This window comes from Aspergillus aculeatinus (genome assembly GCF_003184765.1).
Source record: "Aspergillus aculeatinus CBS 121060 unplaced genomic scaffold BO66scaffold_49, whole genome shotgun sequence".
In the NCBI taxonomy this organism is placed as follows: domain Eukaryota; kingdom Fungi; phylum Ascomycota; class Eurotiomycetes; order Eurotiales; family Aspergillaceae; genus Aspergillus; species Aspergillus aculeatinus.
The window spans coordinates 51,532-67,308 of NW_020291518.1; the positions used below are offsets into that span (position 1 = coordinate 51,532).

The 15,777-nt window shown below is 56.0% G+C and overlaps 5 protein-coding genes across 5 annotated transcripts; 2 read left to right on the forward strand and 3 right to left on the reverse strand.

Annotated features, from left to right (window-relative positions):
• Positions 1-180: 180 nt before the first annotated feature.
• Positions 181-3,203, reverse strand: BO66DRAFT_474095 (small subunit rRNA maturation protein TSR1). The gene is made up of 3 exons (XM_025653113.1): positions 2,947-3,203; positions 2,404-2,873; positions 181-2,343 (listed from the first exon to the last, which is right to left on the reverse strand). Exons 1-3 carry the CDS (start codon positions 3,056-3,058, stop codon positions 490-492), a joined length of 2,436 nt encoding a protein of 811 aa, XP_025500381.1. The 5' UTR covers positions 3,059-3,203; the 3' UTR covers positions 181-489.
• A 135-nt stretch (positions 3,204-3,338) lies between these two features.
• On the forward strand, positions 3,339-5,321 carry BO66DRAFT_356550 (WDR46/Utp7 family protein). Its single transcript, XM_025644887.1, has 2 exons — positions 3,339-4,102; positions 4,161-5,321. The coding sequence occupies exons 1-2, from the start codon at positions 3,449-3,451 to the stop codon at positions 5,133-5,135; spliced, it is 1,629 nt and encodes a 542-aa protein (XP_025500382.1). The 5' UTR covers positions 3,339-3,448; the 3' UTR covers positions 5,136-5,321.
• A 159-nt stretch (positions 5,322-5,480) lies between these two features.
• BO66DRAFT_172161 (urease accessory protein UreG) lies at positions 5,481-6,712 on the reverse strand. Its single transcript, XM_025642304.1, has 4 exons — positions 6,311-6,712; positions 6,147-6,245; positions 5,571-6,057; positions 5,481-5,529 (listed from the first exon to the last, which is right to left on the reverse strand). Exons 1-4 carry the CDS (start codon positions 6,460-6,462, stop codon positions 5,524-5,526), a joined length of 744 nt encoding a protein of 247 aa, XP_025500383.1. The 5' UTR covers positions 6,463-6,712; the 3' UTR covers positions 5,481-5,523.
• Positions 6,713-7,406: 694 nt separating this feature from the next.
• On the reverse strand, positions 7,407-9,919 carry BO66DRAFT_441913 (LIM domain-binding protein; the record flags this gene model as incomplete). The annotated part of the gene is made up of 5 exons (XM_025651375.1): positions 7,407-7,928; positions 7,984-8,259; positions 8,316-8,603; positions 8,659-9,569; positions 9,685-9,919. 5 exons carry the CDS (start codon positions 9,917-9,919, stop codon positions 7,407-7,409), a joined length of 2,232 nt encoding a protein of 743 aa, XP_025500384.1.
• A 2,782-nt stretch (positions 9,920-12,701) lies between these two features.
• BO66DRAFT_331258 (ATP-binding protein) lies at positions 12,702-15,563 on the forward strand (the record flags this gene model as incomplete). The annotated part of the gene is made up of 1 exon (XM_025644086.1): positions 12,702-15,563. One exon carries the CDS (start codon positions 12,702-12,704, stop codon positions 15,561-15,563), a length of 2,862 nt encoding a protein of 953 aa, XP_025500385.1.
• Positions 15,564-15,777: the final 214 nt, after the last annotated feature.

Below are 15,777 nucleotides of genomic sequence, written 5' to 3' on the forward strand. Positions count from 1 at the left end.
GGTTGACAGTGCTGGACTCTGGATCGGGATAATGGGGTCACGTGGCGAGGCATTGATATGGCTGTACCTGTTACTGGTTACTGTAACTACTCCGTGATCGTCAGGGGCATGAATTTCGAAGATGGTATACTTGTGAGAATACAACAATGGACAAGGATCTAAGACCAAGAGAAGGAAGGGAAGAACGCAAATCTCGTAACTCATCATTAAAGCCTGACCTGCTATCTATAACTATCCTGCCAAGGGAAGAAAAGTGTTCAACGCAACAAGATGTACTGTACTTTTTGTTGTAAATTGATGACTGTGGTTCAAGAAAGATCCACAGACATAAGCATCATCATCAATGGTTCATATGCCTCGAAGAGCAAAAAAAGGAAAGGTTCGGTGGCATCATAGATAATCTATCTCGTGCTCTCTCGCACACCCCTAGCATCCCCTGGGCAATTCTAGCCAAGGAAAGAAACCCAACACGCCTGAAAGTAGGTAAGCTTAGTAGACCACCTCCTCCAGAGTCCGCGCCTTGCGCGGGAACACCCGCTTGTACAGACTGATACCGATGGAATCCTGGGGATTGATCTTGGCATCGAAGGTGGCCTTGAAGTAACCGTGCGTACCGAGGGACTCCTTGATGAAACCGCTGCGGCCGCGGCGGGTCCACAGCTGCATGGCCTTGAACCACTGAATGTCCTCGGAGTTGAAGAACATGTACCGCACGGTGACGACGCGCTTGTGGATCTTGTACGGGTGGCCCGTGAGAATGGCGCGCTTGGCCACGACGCGGTTCTGGTCCGGGGCGATGACGGTGCCGTTGCCGATGAGCTCGAGGCGGTCGAGACGGGGGCTTTCTTCTGCCTCGTCGACGGCGTCGGCCATCTCCTCCGGGTCCTCGGCGGCGGCGGGTTTCTTGTTCTTGAAGACGAGCACGGGCACCGCGCCCCAGGTCAAGGGGCCGATCCAGGTGGCGACGGCGCTGCGGCCGGGGTGCAGGAAGCGGTCGAATTTGTGGACGTTGTTGGGGGTGTTGTCGCCCGCGGAGAAGATCGGGTTGACGACCAGGCGGCGCGGGCCGTACTGGACGATCAGTTCCTCCTTGGACTTGAGGGGCTCCTCGACGCTCGAGTTGAGGTGCATGTTGATGTTGACCACCGTGTGCTTGTGTTCGTGACGCAGCAGCGAGAAGAGGGAGAGGGGTTGCGGGCGGTTGCGGAGGGCGGCGGGCACAGCGCGCAGGTGCACATCCACCCGCGCACCGGGGTTGACGCCGCCGACGAGAGCTTCGCGGAGGAACTTGTTCCTCGCGCCCTTGTAGTCGGCGAACTGGAGCAGTCGGCGCCAGTCCTCGGGCTCGTGCGCGCGGTCTTCGGAGGTCTCCCACGGGCTGGTCTTGAAGTTCTTCAGACCGCGGAAGCGGGCCAAGCGCTCGCGGGCGAGAACGTTGGGGTGCAGCTCGATCTCGTCAGGGAACTCCAGGTCCTCCTCGGCCTCGTTGCGGCGGCTGGCCCGGTATTCCTCCAGCTGTCGGGCATCATCCTCGGGCGACGGATCAACGAACATCTCGGACTGGGGATATTCCGAGGGACCAGCCTCCGTCATGGCATCCCCGTGGTCTGGGAACACACCGTCCTCAGGGGCGCCGCCAGTGTCCATCGTCTCGTCACCCATCGCAACGTCCTCCTCATCCTCCCAGTCGGATCCCGAGTCGGAGATGTTGTCCAAGAACCATGCGGACTGATACTTGGAAGTACCCTTGGGCAGTCTCTTGGGCTTGGGCAGGCTGTCTTCCTCATCCTCGGAGAAATAGTGGTGGTCGTCCAGGAGGACACCCTTGCGCTCCTCCCCAGCGAAGGAGTACTCGTCGTCCTCCATCTCGATCTCTTCGGGAGCAACGGTGGCCATGTCGTCGTGATCCGCCGTAGGCGAGTCCAAGAGCTGCGGCGCCTCGTTGTCATCCACGTTCATCGCATCTTCCCGCTTGCTTCGCGCCGTCGCGAGAGGAGCTGCTGTGATAGAGTCGACCTGGAAATCACCCCAGCCGGGGATGTGAACGAGGCGATCGGCCTTCAGGCCCTTTCCGCGTACGACACCGGTCACGACCACATCGTCCACAACCTCGGCGCTGTTCTCGGGCCATTGCACATTTTCGATGAGCATCCAGCTGCGCTCGTCGCGCCAACGGATACCCTTGGGGGCGGCCGTGCACAAGGAGCGAACCGCGTTGGAGCATTCTTGACGAGAATCCACGGAGAGAACCTTTTCGATGGAGGGGAAGAAATGGCTGACGAAAGACTTGAGGGATGCCGCAACCTGGGGACGCTTCTTCGGTGGGTTGATCTTATCAAGGCCCTATGAACGGACATCATTAGCACGTGAGCCATACACCACCCGTGGACCGTAGGAACGCACCTGAGCCACAGCAACAACGTTGGAGATACCCTGACCCTCAATGGATCTAAGCAGCAATTCTCCCTCTTCCTCCACCTCGACCTGGGAGGAAAGCGCGAGCACCACGAAATCGGCCATCCGACACGCATCCAGCGCGCTCATGAGGTCGTACTTGGCCGGAATGTACTGCAGGCTCTGGCGGAATCGCTCGACGCGCACACGAGAGATCTGATCGGCGGAGACATCGGCGGAGACGTCGACGCTTTCGTTCAGGGACCGGATGACGGCGGCGACATCGATATCGACGGAGAGCGGCACAACGGCAACATGGCGGGGGGCGCCGTTCTGACCGGAGAAGATGCTGGTCGACTGAGCCTTCTCCTGTTGTTTCAGCTGCTGTTTCTGGCGAGCCTGGTTCCTCCGATCGAGTTTCGACATGAGCTGTTGGTGAGGGGTTTTGCGGGTGCCCCGCTCGGGCCTTTCAACCTTGCCTGGAGATGATATTTTAGCGGCCCAGGAAGTTTTATTTGGTAGAGCGATAGATATGTAGGGAGATAGACGCACCCTTCTCCTTATCTTTCAAAGCACTCTTCGAGGCATGGCGAGTCTTGTAGGGCTTGTTGGAGGATTTGGTGGTGGAGCGGTGGTGGTGTTGCACCGCTTGAGTGGGCGCCATGTTGGCACCGCTGGGCGCTTTGAACCGGAAGGGAAGAGAGGCCAGCGTGGGAAATTCGCAGATATTGGTGAGCCTGCAGAAGAGTCCGTCTTCCAGAAGCAAAGAGAAAGAGCCAAAAGAGCCTGAGGTTGAGACTCAATCCAATCGGGCCCGATTGTTGACTTTTGGTCTGGGGAAGAGGAAAGAAAAAAATAAGGCGGTGGAGACACAAGCGAGGGAACCGACAGGCAGAAAAAGAAAAGTTCGGCTCGGATTTTTATTGCAGATCGCAAGTGACTGTTGGTCCTCAAGTCAAACGTCAACTTTCGACAGCTTAGAGGAAATTTCTCACCCAGACCTCTCTTCACCGGATCTCATAGAATCCTCAGCGCTCACCTCCCACCGCCCGCAATGTCGGAATCCACGCCGACAAAGGCCATTGCGCCGACGGCCAACACCAACGCCAACCCCAACAAGCGCAAGGAAAGCAAAAGAGTGATCGAAGCGCAAAAGACCTACGGCCGCGGCAAGGGCATTCACACCCACAGCATCCGGGACAAGAAGCTGCGCAGCAACCTGAAGGCCGTCGAAGCCAAGTTCAAGGAGGCCGCGCTCCGGGCCAAGGATGCGGAGATCCTGCTGGAGCACGAGGCCGGATTCATCGAGACCGAGGGCGAGTTGGAGCGGACGTACAAGGTCCGTCAGAGCGATATCCGGGATAACGTGGGCATCGAGACGGCCAAGAAGGGGTTCGAGCTGAAGTTGACCGACATGGGACCCTACCGCTGCGACTACACGAGGAACGGCCGCGAGCTGCTGCTGGCGGGCCGCAAGGGCCATGTTGCGACGATGGACTGGCGGAACGGCAAGCTGGGCTGCGAGTTGCAGCTGAACGAGACCGTCCGGGATGCCCGGTGGCTGCACAACAACCAGTACTTCGCCGTCGCACAGAAGCGATCCGTCTACATCTACGATCACGCCGGTGTGGAGCTGCACTGCCTGAACAAGCACCTCGAGCCGCTCTTCCTCGAATTCTTGCCCTACCATTTCCTTCTCGCCAGCGCGGTAAGTATCTTTCGAGGCCTTGATTCAATATCCCAGACTAATATCTCAAACCCATTAGCAAATGAGCGGCTACCTCAAATACACCGACACCTCGACCGGTCAAATGGTGGCCGAGCTTCCCACGCGCATGGGAGCGCCGACCTCCCTCGCCCAGAACCCCTGGAACGCCATCCTGCACGTCGGCCACCAGAACGGCAGCGTGACGCTGTGGTCGCCGAACTCGCAAACGGCGCTGGTGAAGGCGCTGGTGCACCGCGGCCCGGTGCGGTCGATGGCCATCGACCGCCAGGGCCGGTACATGGTGTCGACGGGCCAGGACCAGAAGATGAATGTGTGGGACATCCGGATGTTCCGGGAGGTGCACTCGTACTCGTGCCACCAGCCGGGGGCGTCGGTGGCGATCAGCGACCGCAACCTGACGGCGGTGGGCTGGGGCACGCAGGTCAGCGTGTGGCGCGGGCTGTTCGACGCGGCGCAGGCGGACCAGGGCAAGGTGCAGAGCCCCTACATGGCGTGGGGCGGCGACGGGCAGCGCATCGAGAACATGCGCTGGTGCCCGTTCGAGGATGTGCTGGGCGTGGGCCACGACCAGGGCTTCGCCAGCATCATCGTCCCCGGCGCGGGCGAGCCCAACTTCGACGCCCTGGAGGCGAACCCCTACGAGAACACCAAGCAGCGCCAGGAGGCGGAGGTGCGCGGCCTGCTCCACAAGCTGCAGCCGGACATGATCTCGCTCGACCCCAGCTTCATCGGCAAGCTGGACACGATCCGCGATCAGAAGAACCGCGAGGAGCGCGACCTCGACCGCAAGCCCGAGGACCCCATGGAGAAGCTCAAGAACCGCGGCCGCGGCCGCAACAGCGCCCTGCGCAAGTACCTCCGGAAGAAGGGCCGCCGCAACGTCATCGACGAGAAGCGGGTCAAGGCGGAGTTGCTGCACAAGGAGCGCACCGCGCGGGCCAAGGACAAGTTGCGGGCCGAGCGACAGGAGCTGGGGCCTGCTCTGGCTCGCTTTGCGAAGAAGGAGATGTGAGAAGAACATATATCTACTTTCTAGCTCATTTGTTTCGTGTATGTATTTCTGTTTGGGGTTGTGGTGGGGTGTTCATCCTGCGACTTTGAGCTCTCAGATACCCTGGTGGTTGGAGCGTCGGGCTTCCATCGCTGTTGTATTTTTTTTTGTGGCTGCATATTCCCGGCGTTGAGGTTTTTAGCGGATGAGAAGCAAGAAAAGAAAAAGTTTTCAGTCTCTGAATATATGTATCCTATAGAAATGTGCAAATAAACGATCATCATCATATACACCAACGGGCAACACTGCCAAACTACCCAAAGTCCACCTCCACTCCCCCCCCCACCTCCCCTTCACAATCTCAACCTCACATCCCCCAAAAAGAAACACAAGAGATAAAGTTCAAGCATCAACACTCCCCGACCCCCTCTGCCCTCCCGCCTTCCACCTCCTCACACACTCCTCATAAGCCCCGCACCCCTTCCAGGCACTCAAAATCAAGCCCACAATATGCTGCATCCCCTTCCCATTCTTCACCTCGGCGAAGACCGTGGGCCCGCCCTCCCGCATGCGGGCAGCATCCCGCTCCATGACCCCCAGATCGGCGCCCACGATGGCCGCCAGATCGCATTTGTTGACCACCAGCAAGTCACTGCCGGTGATGCCCGGCCCGCCCTTGCGGGGCACCTTGTCGCCGCCGGCGACGTCGATCACGTAGATGATGAAATCGGCCAGCTCGCGCGAGTAGTTGGCCGCCAGGTTGTCGCCGCCGGACTCAATCAGCAGCAGGTCGGTCTGGAATTGCTTGTGCAGCGACTGCAGGGCCAGCAGGTTGGCGCTGATGTCCTCGCGGACGGCGGCGTGCGGGCAGCCGCCCGTCTCGATGGCGCGGATGCGGTTGGGCGCCAGGGCCTTGTGGCGGGTGAGGAATTCGGCGTCTTCTCTGTTTTGTGGCCGGGTTGTGTGAATAGAGATTTTGGGGGGGGTTTGTGGGGGACTAAGGGAAAGGGGAAGTAACGCAACACAACCTACCTCGTGAAGATGTCGTTGGTCACAGCCGCAATGTTGTATTCGTCTCGCAGGGCATGGCAGAGCGCCAGCATCAGGGCGGTTTTGCCGGATCCGACGGGTCTAGATTTGAGAGAAAATCCCCATGAATTAGACACATAAGTCATTCGCAGAGGAGATAGACCTACCCGCCAATTCCAATGGTGAAGGCACGGTCTTTCCAGTCCCGGGACTCCGACAATGGCATCTCCCGATTGATGTAGGATCCCGGTCCGTCGAGGATCTCGTGCGAGTGGCCGTGGCCGCCGCTGACATCGTCGTGGGAGTGAGAGTGAGACATGATGTGTGGTTGTGGAGGGTTGAACAATCCCGGGGCGAAGACGATGGAAAGTGAAGAGAAGAAAATAGACGAGAGAAGATAAAAAGATAGCGAGTTCAGATTGGCGGAGGAGGCAGGTGAGTTACTATTAGTAGATCTACTGAGTAAGTACTGAGTTAATGGCGGGGCGGTGGAGGGGCTGCACGGCGACTGCCGATGCCCTGCCCCGATTGGCGCCCAGATCCGACGGCTAACTTAACTTGTATTGAAGATTGGAATTGAAGTTGAAGTTGAAATTGAAATTGAAATTGAAATGCTCTCTTACACAACAATGCAGCAACGCAACTATCAACACATTATCTTCCCAAAATATCCCAAACGCCTGGAACATAACAAGATGTAAGAGACAAGAAATGAGAGAGAGACAGAGGAAAAAGCAAGATCACGTCAATCGCCCAGGTAAGGTGGATATCAAATAAAGCAGCTCCACAAGCACAACATTCACTGCAACGACGTTCATACACACGTCAACCCCCACAGAACGCTGTGAGAGATGGAAGGAGAATAAAATAGAGCAAAAAGAAAAGGGAGAAAAAAAAATAGAAAAATTGCCCGGACAATGATCGGGTCTAGATGCAAGGTCGTCTGGTTCAATCACAGGCACAACCGACTCAAAAGACGCCGTGTCAATCAAGCCTGTTGACTTTCTAATTGCAATTGAAACCTGAACCATATCGACCCAGCCCCGCAGAAACAATAGCATATAGCACCCGAACCCAGCACGTATGTTCAATGGCGGCCAAGGAGACAAAGAAAAAAAGACACCGGCAGATGAGAAGAAAAGCATCGGAGAAAGAGAAGCCTCGCACAGTATCCTCAAGGTACGCCGATTCCCGCCTGGTGAGACTGCAATGATATGAGATGACAAGCGACAAAAAGTAACCCAAACCACAATTACTCTAAGACTAAGCGCCCCCTTTTTGCTTCTTCGCGCCCACGCGTGGACTGGCCTTCACCTTGGCTGGCACAGGTCCCGGCGCCCCGTTCAAATCCGGTCCATTATCATCATTTTCCACCTTCACCGTGCTGGCCCGACGCCGCTTGGTTCCCACGTTGGGACTGGCACTTGCACTGGTCACTTGCGGACCATTGCCCTGCACTTGACCCTGCGGCATCGGAGGTCCGGCCAGGTGGGTTGGTGCAGGGCTGGGATGACCAGAGACACTCAGATGGGGAGACCCTTGAGCAGGGGGTAGACCCAGATGAGCCATGGCTGGGGAGGCGAATTGGTTCGGAGCGCTCATGCTGGGGGCGCGGGGCTGACCTTGTTGCATGGCCGGGTTCATTTGGAGGGGCATGAAGGCAGGATTAGGAACTTGGTTCTGCATCGAATTCACCAGGTTGCGCAACGATTCCCACGGTGTCAATTGAGGGTTTTGCTGGGAGAACTGCATCAAGAATTGCATAGATGCGATCGTCTCCGAGACCTACATCATGAAATATATCAGTATAGCCTTGGGGGTGCTGAGGGGTGAAACACACCTCCATGAATTGCATGACAGCACCCGGTACACCGTTCAAAGTCACCATTGATTCGGGCAAGGTAGCCGCGGGCGGTGGCGGCTGCTTCTGCTGGCCACGCTTGCCCGAATTCTTGGTAACCTTGGGACTCTGCTTCGGAAGTTCTGCTGCTGCTTGTTCTAGGGCCTGTAGCTGGCTGCGAGGCAGATACTCGGTATGATTCAACATAACGATATCTAGCATCTCGATCTTGTTGTTCATGTCAAAATGTGCCGTCATCGTTCCGTTGGCAAAGAGCTAGATTCGCTGTCAGTAGTTTTCTTCAATTTAGATCCAGTGATAGAAGTGCCGACCTGAGTATCGTTGGTGAACCAGTAAATGAAGGAAGTTCTGGGGCTCTCCACAACGTGACCTCCGTTCGGCAAGTCCCGCTCCCGAGCCCCCTCCACAACCATCTGGATATGGCGGATACCGCTCGTGAATTGGGTGTAGTAGTAGCGAGGCAGTGCGACCGTGCCAATCTCGAATTGCTTCGAACCCGTCTGATGGTTGTAGACGCCCTGACGTAAGACGCCTCCAGGAGCGTAAAACCGGCCCACAAATTGTTGCCAGTAGGCGAGATCGTGTGCCTCACCGCGGCTCTGTAACATGTTAGCATCGCTCTTCCTAGGGCGCGAGGGTGATGCGAGAACATACTTGGAAGCTGCTCAGGTGTTCTGCGAAGCTATTCAGGTGGAGAACTGCGGCCCCTTTCATTGGTATTCGTGGTTGCTGTTGCATCATCATCGTGGCTGGATTCTGCTGCTGCTGCTGCGCCGCCTTCAGCTGTGCCTCTTGGGACATCATGGGAGGTTGTTGTTGTCCCTGTACAGGCCCCTGCTGACTTTGTATTGGTTGCGGCTGCGGCTGCGGCTGCTGCTGCGGCGGTTGCTGTTGAGGACCAGGCTGCTGCGACTGTGGCAGTTGTTGCGGAGGCGGATTAGGGGTGGGCTGCGGCTGTGGAGCGGGAGGCTGCTGCTGCGGCTGCGGGGGCTGGGTGGTGGGTATCTGCGACGGATTCGGTTGCGGAGTCGCGCTCCCCTGATGTGGTGGGGGGCCAGGTTGGGGTTGCGGCGTTGCGCTTTGTGCATCGTGCACGCTCTGCGGTTGCGCGGCTGCCCGTTGCTGCGGAGTCTGCTGACCAGGTTGAACCGGGGTGGCCGCCTGCTGGACTTGCTGGGCTTGATGCGCTTGCTGGGCCTGAGCTTGCTGAGCCTGTTGTGCCTGCTGAGCGTGTTGAGCCTGTTGTACATGCTGGGCTTGTTGCGCTTGGGCCGCTTGGATGGCGAAGAGATGCTGCTGCTGCTGTTGGATATTCTGCGCTTGTCCGTGGGGCATTTGCTGCATCTGCATCTGCATATTCACGGGTCGCATTCCTTGATTCGCTTGCATGGCGGCGACATGAGCGGCAGTTAGGCCGGCAGGATTGCCGTTGGGTAACGATACCGGAAGTCCACCATGTTGCTGCTGATGCTGCTGCTGCTGCTGCTGTTGTTGCTGGAGAATCAGACGTTGCCTCATCATTGCCTGTTGCTGCTGCGGGTGCATAAGTTGTGGGTTACCGGCAACTAGCTCGAGGTATAGTGAGTTAGCAAAGAACCATCATTATTGGCCAGTGAGATGCAGTACTGTCCAGTCAAAGCACGATTTACGAAGCCGCCGAGCGACCAGAAAGGAACCTACATTGTTGGGCAAAATGAGGCTGCTGAAACATGTGTGCCTGTGCCGGACCCAGATGGGAGAGAGCATGAGCCTGCACTGGCCCTCCAGGCCCCGTTGTTCCAGCACCTGGGGGCATGCCTGCCATCATAGGTCCACCTTGGCTGACCTGAGGCCCTCCGGGAGCCGACACACCTGGGTGCACCGCCTGCACCATTCCGGCCCCGGGGTGAGCATTGGGATGTTGACCAGGAGCCATTGGATGACCTGGCGGTAAAGTATGATGCTGCGGGATGCCTTGAGGGGCGGGAAACGGTTGCGCCATCATCATCGCTGTGCTACGAAGCCGCCGATAACGGGACTCCTCGGGGTCGGTGAAAGAGGCGAAAAAGTTCAAAAAGGAGTCAGCCGGGGCGAAAGGCTGAGCGATAAAGCGACCGACAGCAGAGAGAGAGGAGGAGGTAAATAGAGGAAAGAAAAAGGGAGAGAGAGAAAGAGAAAGAGAGGGTTTTCTGGGGAGACCGAAAGAGGCGGACGTCGGGACTGAACGACGAGCGCGCTTGACGTGGAGGGCACAACAGGGCCGCTTTTAGTGCCGGAGCGGAGGCCAAGACGCAGCTGACAGGCGATTGAGCCTGCGTCGGTATCGTCCAGGACCACCCAGGATCTGCAGCATGGATCGGACCGGCCTAATCACCTGTTGCCCGCCAGATCGGTGGGGAGGGAAAGGTAGAATTCCTTGTTCTGCACAATTCCTGTAGCGTCAGCAGAGATTAGTCAGAAAGGGTGTGACTGAAGACTTGGAGGAAACAAGAGACAAGGAGGACGGGGGTGTAGGCGAGGAAGAGGCGGGAGGTTGGGAGGGGAAAGGGTAGGGAATAAGGCGGGTGACAAAAGGCAGGACGCGATTAGAAGGGAAGATTAGAGGCCGTCCTGGGAGAGAATGGAAACGCGCAGGGAACAGAAAGGAAAGGAATGGGATAGAGAATACAACAATAATGCATACACGGGAATTAGACTTAATGGTTAGTTAGTTAGTTAGGGGGGAGGCGGGAGGAGGAAGAAGTGTGGAGGGGCTGCTACCACCACAACCACCACCACTTTTAGGGGCCGATAGAAAGATAGAGCGCGCAAAAAAAGAGAGAGCGATGGAGGGAAATGCAGAGAGGGAAAGAGAAAAACAGGAAGAGAGGGAGATACTGACCAGGACAAGAATGAGAGGGGAGGAGAGCGATTCGAGACGGGGGGGGAGAGAGAGACGGGGAGAGGGAAGAGCAGGAGAGCGAGAGAGGGAAGAGAGACGGACCGGCAGGGCAGGCAGGCACCGCGCGATTGCAAGAACTGGACGTGTTGGCAGCAGCAGTCGACAAGAGTTATTCCATTTGACTACGGAGGTATAGACCAACGATAAAAGTGGGAGTCGTATGTAAAAAAATTCCAAAAAGGGCAAAAAAGCAAGAAGTCGACTTCAGTCAGAGTAAAGAGCATATGGCCATGGTGTGGGATGATAAAGTATTATTTTTATGATTTTTTTTTTCTTGTTCTTCTTGTTCTGTCTCTCTCTGTCTCTGTATCGCATTTCTCTCTTCTCGCTGGGTATATGAGGCCTTTTTTCCGCCTTTTCTTCCTCTTTCCTTCCGATCGGCGAATCGCCGTCCGCGCCTCGTCCAGAGTCACGCTAACACCTCGATCAGGCAAGGTGTCTCTATCACGTGGCGTCCGGATCAATGCTGTTCCGTGGTGGGCATTACTTTTTTTTTTACTACTTATGTCCGCTGGTTAGTTTTCTGCTTTCTTTTTTTCATCTTCTCAACACACTTTCGACCAGAGTGAAAACTCAGCTGGAAAGCTGGAAAGCTGGAAAGCCGAACAGACATGATGCTGTCTTGTATATGATTGTGAATTCTGATCCCTTGCCGGCAGGGGAGCAGTCTTCATCTCATGCTCGATATCTCTTGGTTCTGACAATCAGACCATCCAACGTCGCTAACAGATCAGGTCACCTCCGCAGATCTGCCGCTCGCAGCAGGTTAGTCCTCTCTCCCCCTTTCCTCCATGCCCATTCGTCGCCTTCCGAATTGTTTCGAAGATGATAAAACCTTTTTCTCTTCTTTACCTTCTGAATCGTCCATGAGGAGACAGTTCGGACCTCCCTTTCCCGGTTGGTCTGCTACTTGCCAGTATATTTGGTCTGAGAAACAATTCGCATCATGGCTTGTCTGATTCACGCGAAACCTCGTTGTGCAAATGAAGTTCGTTGAACCCTTGGCTAATGTATGCTATAGTAGTTCTACCGCTTTCCGAAATGACGCTGAACAACGGAGTGACATCAGGATGTCGGCGGATCGTCGATCATCCTTATGCACGTGGGGTTCTGGACAAATAGCTTCAGATACAATGAAATTCAAGATACTTGTCTTACTCGAACATGCTATACAACTATTTCTTTTGTAATCATTTTGTAGAATGCCATTTGGCACTGATATCAGTCTGCATAACGCCACGTCTATCAATCCAGGCACTGGGATTCGGCGCCGTTCCGCCGCTTGCTATGCCTAACTACCATACTCGTGGGATCTCGTACCTGTCGGTGATGACCTTGCCTTTGTAGCTCGGGTTGATTGGAGCCAGTTACTTGTCCAAATCTCCTGATTCCAGCGTCGCCTGTTTGAGCATAAATTAAGCATTGTTGTAGGACATATCCATTCTTCTGCGTGAAGAGTCTTTACCAAATGCCCCATCTAAAGCATCAAACAGTCAATCTATACAGCGCATTATTATCAGCATGCTCCACTGCCATCATTGGTCGCGCGGTGCTAATCTTCGACAGGTGCTTTTGGAGCGCGTAGATTGCAGATCACGGCACTATCACGTGATGTCACTTTTGTTCTCCGCCCCAGCAGGAGGCGGACCAAGTAGAAAGTCCTTGTTCGGGCTCCTACTCCGTAGTCGCAACTTCACCGCCGATGCAGACGAAGGCTTTGGTGCAGCATTAGCACTCTCTTCCGTACCTCACAATCTGGTGGCCTCGCTCGCCCTGGATGTATCCGCCAATGCCCCAAGGCAGGTTCCTTTGGTCTCTGGCGCGACCCTGTCGGTTTATCGCCCATCGCCGCTTTCCCGCCGCAATCCTCGCCCATTCACGCCGATTCCATCCCTCGCCAGCATGGCTCTCATCCACCCCATCTGACCCTCAGGACCCTCGCGACTCGGCGAAAGATACCGTCACCGGTGACATTCCGACCTTAAATGCTGAACCAGACCTCGCCCACCGCGATACCTCCGAGACCAAACCGGCGTCGGAGCAGCATGAAAACAAGACTGATAAGCCCTATGGCTCAGCTCTCCGGAGGGTAATGAGGAACCGGAAAGCGTCAGCGCAACTAACTGTTCCCGTCACTACGGTACCGGAGTGGTTTCGTCAGCGCAACATCGTCGTTCACGATGGGAAGGGCGAAAATGCCGGAGTCTCGGTACAACAAGTGCAGATCCGGTCACCGTCGGATCTCAACGCGGAGAAAGCGTCCTCAGTCGAAAAGCTCGGTCAAGGTGGTGATGGCGAGGGTCCACCGGCCTCGGACGAGTCTACGCCGCAAGAGAACCGCTACGCCTTGACGGATGCCATGTGGGAGGAGCTGTGTGCATCTGCACGCGCTGGTATGCGTCTGCCGCCGGCAAGGTACGCCCAAGAACCCTCAGCCCGGAAGTCACACCTGGTCCTGCAGTATCCGGGTGCAGATGGGATCTTGTTTTTGGACGCGGTAGTCAAGAGGTTAGCTCAGGAGGTTGGCGCAGACCTGGTGACGCTGAACGCACAGGACATCGCAGAGTTATGCAGCGAACAGGATCTGACGGATACCGGGAAAACCGACGCGATTCGTTCCCTGGGCTATGATGTATATCGACCTACCATGCCGGAGGCTTCACAAGATGGAGTGGATTCGAGTGAGGCCGACAACGATGACGAAACTCTACAACCATTGCACTCATCATCCGATCTTCCGGCAGTTGGTCAACGGTTCATCCTAGGATCGTCTGGAGAAATCCATGACGTACTATCTAGGTTGAAGTTGTTCAATCCGGCAGCGGATGGCGCGAACGCCGCATCGAGACCAGAAAGTAGACGACTTCGGCTCGCCCGTCAACTCATTTCCCCCTCTAGTAGGAAGCCTGCACCACCGGCGTTGAAAGAGGCGGACGGCGACGCGTCCGTAAAACCGACGGTTTCCGAGCCCGAAGCGACCCCAGCCGCTCGCGATGTCATCGTCCAGGTTCAGGACTATGACGAGATCCAGGATACTCGCGAAGGCGCCAAGTTCATAATCATCCTGCGAAAAGCAATTGAAGAAAAGCGCAAGGCTGGATCCCGGGTCTTGTTTGTTGGGACGATGGCACAGGAAGCCGCACCTGGTGCAGATTCCTCTCGACTAATGCAGAACGCTCCCGATGACCAGTTTTCTCAAGTGCTGCTTGTCACGCCTGACATGGGCTCGGAGGCGGCAGCGCGTACATTTGCAGAGGACCAACGGAAGCGGACATTAGACATCAACATCCGCCACATTCAGGACATGCTTCGCACGCGACTGCACGAACAAGCCGCCACACTCAAGGATGATCTCTTTCGTGATCGTGCCTGGCCATTGGACTCGTCTCTTGTGGAACAGAGTGGCTTGGAGGAGCGGTATTGGTCTTATTCCCAAGTCCACTGGGTGTGCACGCTGGCACTCGGCTCTCTCAAGGCTGGTGAACAGTTTGGTTTTGAGCACGTCCGTCGGGGCATTGAAATGACACAGCAGAGCGAACGGGCCAAGAAAGACTGGCTGCAAGAAAAGGCGCCCAAAGCTAAAGCAGGAGGCGCAGCAGGCGACCGGGAGCGCTTGCTGAGCTCTTTACGAAAGACGTGCAACTCATATGAGAAGAAGCTGCTGAACGGAGTTGTTGATGCGCAGAGTATCCGGACCACGTTTTCGGACGTTCATGTGCCTCCAGAGACTATCGACGCCCTCAAAACGCTGACTTCGCTGTCTCTGATCCGCCCCGAGGCGTTCACCTACGGTGTTCTGGCTACGGACAAGATTCCTGGTCTACTGCTCTACGGGCCGCCTGGAACCGGTAAGACACTCCTGGCCAAGGCTGTAGCCCGCGAGAGTGGTGCCACCGTTCTTGAAGTCAGCGGCTCGGAAGTTTATGACATGTACGTGGGTGAAGGTGAGAAGAACGTCAAAGCCATCTTTACGCTCGCGAAGAAGCTCAGCCCATGTGTCGTTTTCATTGATGAGGCGGACGCTATTTTCTGCTCCCGGACCCGTGCCAGCAGCCGTACCTCGCACCGGGAGCTCATCAATCAGTTCCTGCGCGAGTGGGACGGGATGAACGACCTCTCTGCCTTCATCATGGTTGCCACGAACCGACCTTTTGATCTTGATGATGCTGTTCTGCGACGTCTTCCCCGCCGCCTTCTCGTTGATCTTCCGACTGAGCAGGATCGGCAGGCCATCTTGAAGATCCATCTGAAGGACGAACTTCTCGACAGCACAATCGACCTTGCGGAGTTGGCGCGCCGCACTCCGCTGTATTCAGGTTCTGACTTGAAGAACCTTTCAGTGGCTGCCGCATTGGCCTGTGTGCGAGAGGAGAACGAACTGGCGGCACAGCACCAAGGCGATGAGCCCTACCAGTACCCAGCCCGACGCACGTTGACCTGGAAGCACTTTGAACGGGGGATGGAGGAAATCAGTGCATCCATCAGCGAGGACATGGCGTCCTTGTCCGCCATCCGGAAGTTCGATGAACAATATGGTGATCGCAAAGGACGGCGGAAGAAGAGTCCCGGCTGGGGATTTATCCCGGCTCCCGCGGACGCATCAGCGGCGGCCGAAGAGGCTGCACGCGTACGGACCTGACCGGAGGGCTTCGATGAGCATTCTTGTATAGATCAACTGTTATTTCACTCTACTATATGGTTTTGGAGGTTTCGGACTGGAGCGGACTGGGATGGAAGGGCAGGCAGGCAGTGACGACCAATTGTACACTAATTAGCGACATGAACCTGTAACAATATTGCAGATACCTGCTATCTTCTGGAATAGAATGTTTTGATTCTTGGTACATAGAAAT

Excerpts from the sequence above, each read along its gene's own strand:
- BO66DRAFT_474095 (XM_025653113.1), bottom strand. The coding sequence starts at position 3,058 with ATGGCGCCCACTCAAGCGGTGCAACACCACCACCGCTCCACCACCAAA. Across the intron at positions 2,874-2,946 it reads TTTGAAAGATAAGGAGAAGG|GCAAGGTTGAAAGGCCCGAG; the intron begins GTGCGTCTATCT and ends TATCATCTCCAG. Across the intron at positions 2,344-2,403 it reads ACGTTGTTGCTGTGGCTCAG|GGCCTTGATAAGATCAACCC; the intron begins GTGCGTTCCTAC and ends GTCCGTTCATAG.
- BO66DRAFT_356550 (XM_025644887.1), top strand. The coding sequence starts at position 3,449 with ATGTCGGAATCCACGCCGACAAAGGCCATTGCGCCGACGGCCAACACC. Across the intron at positions 4,103-4,160 it reads ATTTCCTTCTCGCCAGCGCG|CAAATGAGCGGCTACCTCAA; the intron begins GTAAGTATCTTT and ends CAAACCCATTAG.
- BO66DRAFT_172161 (XM_025642304.1), bottom strand. The coding sequence starts at position 6,462 with ATGTCTCACTCTCACTCCCACGACGATGTCAGCGGCGGCCACGGCCAC. Across the intron at positions 6,246-6,310 it reads TTCACCATTGGAATTGGCGG|ACCCGTCGGATCCGGCAAAA; the intron begins GTAGGTCTATCT and ends TCTCAAATCTAG. Across the intron at positions 6,058-6,146 it reads ACCAACGACATCTTCACGAG|AGAAGACGCCGAATTCCTCA; the intron begins GTAGGTTGTGTT and ends GCCACAAAACAG.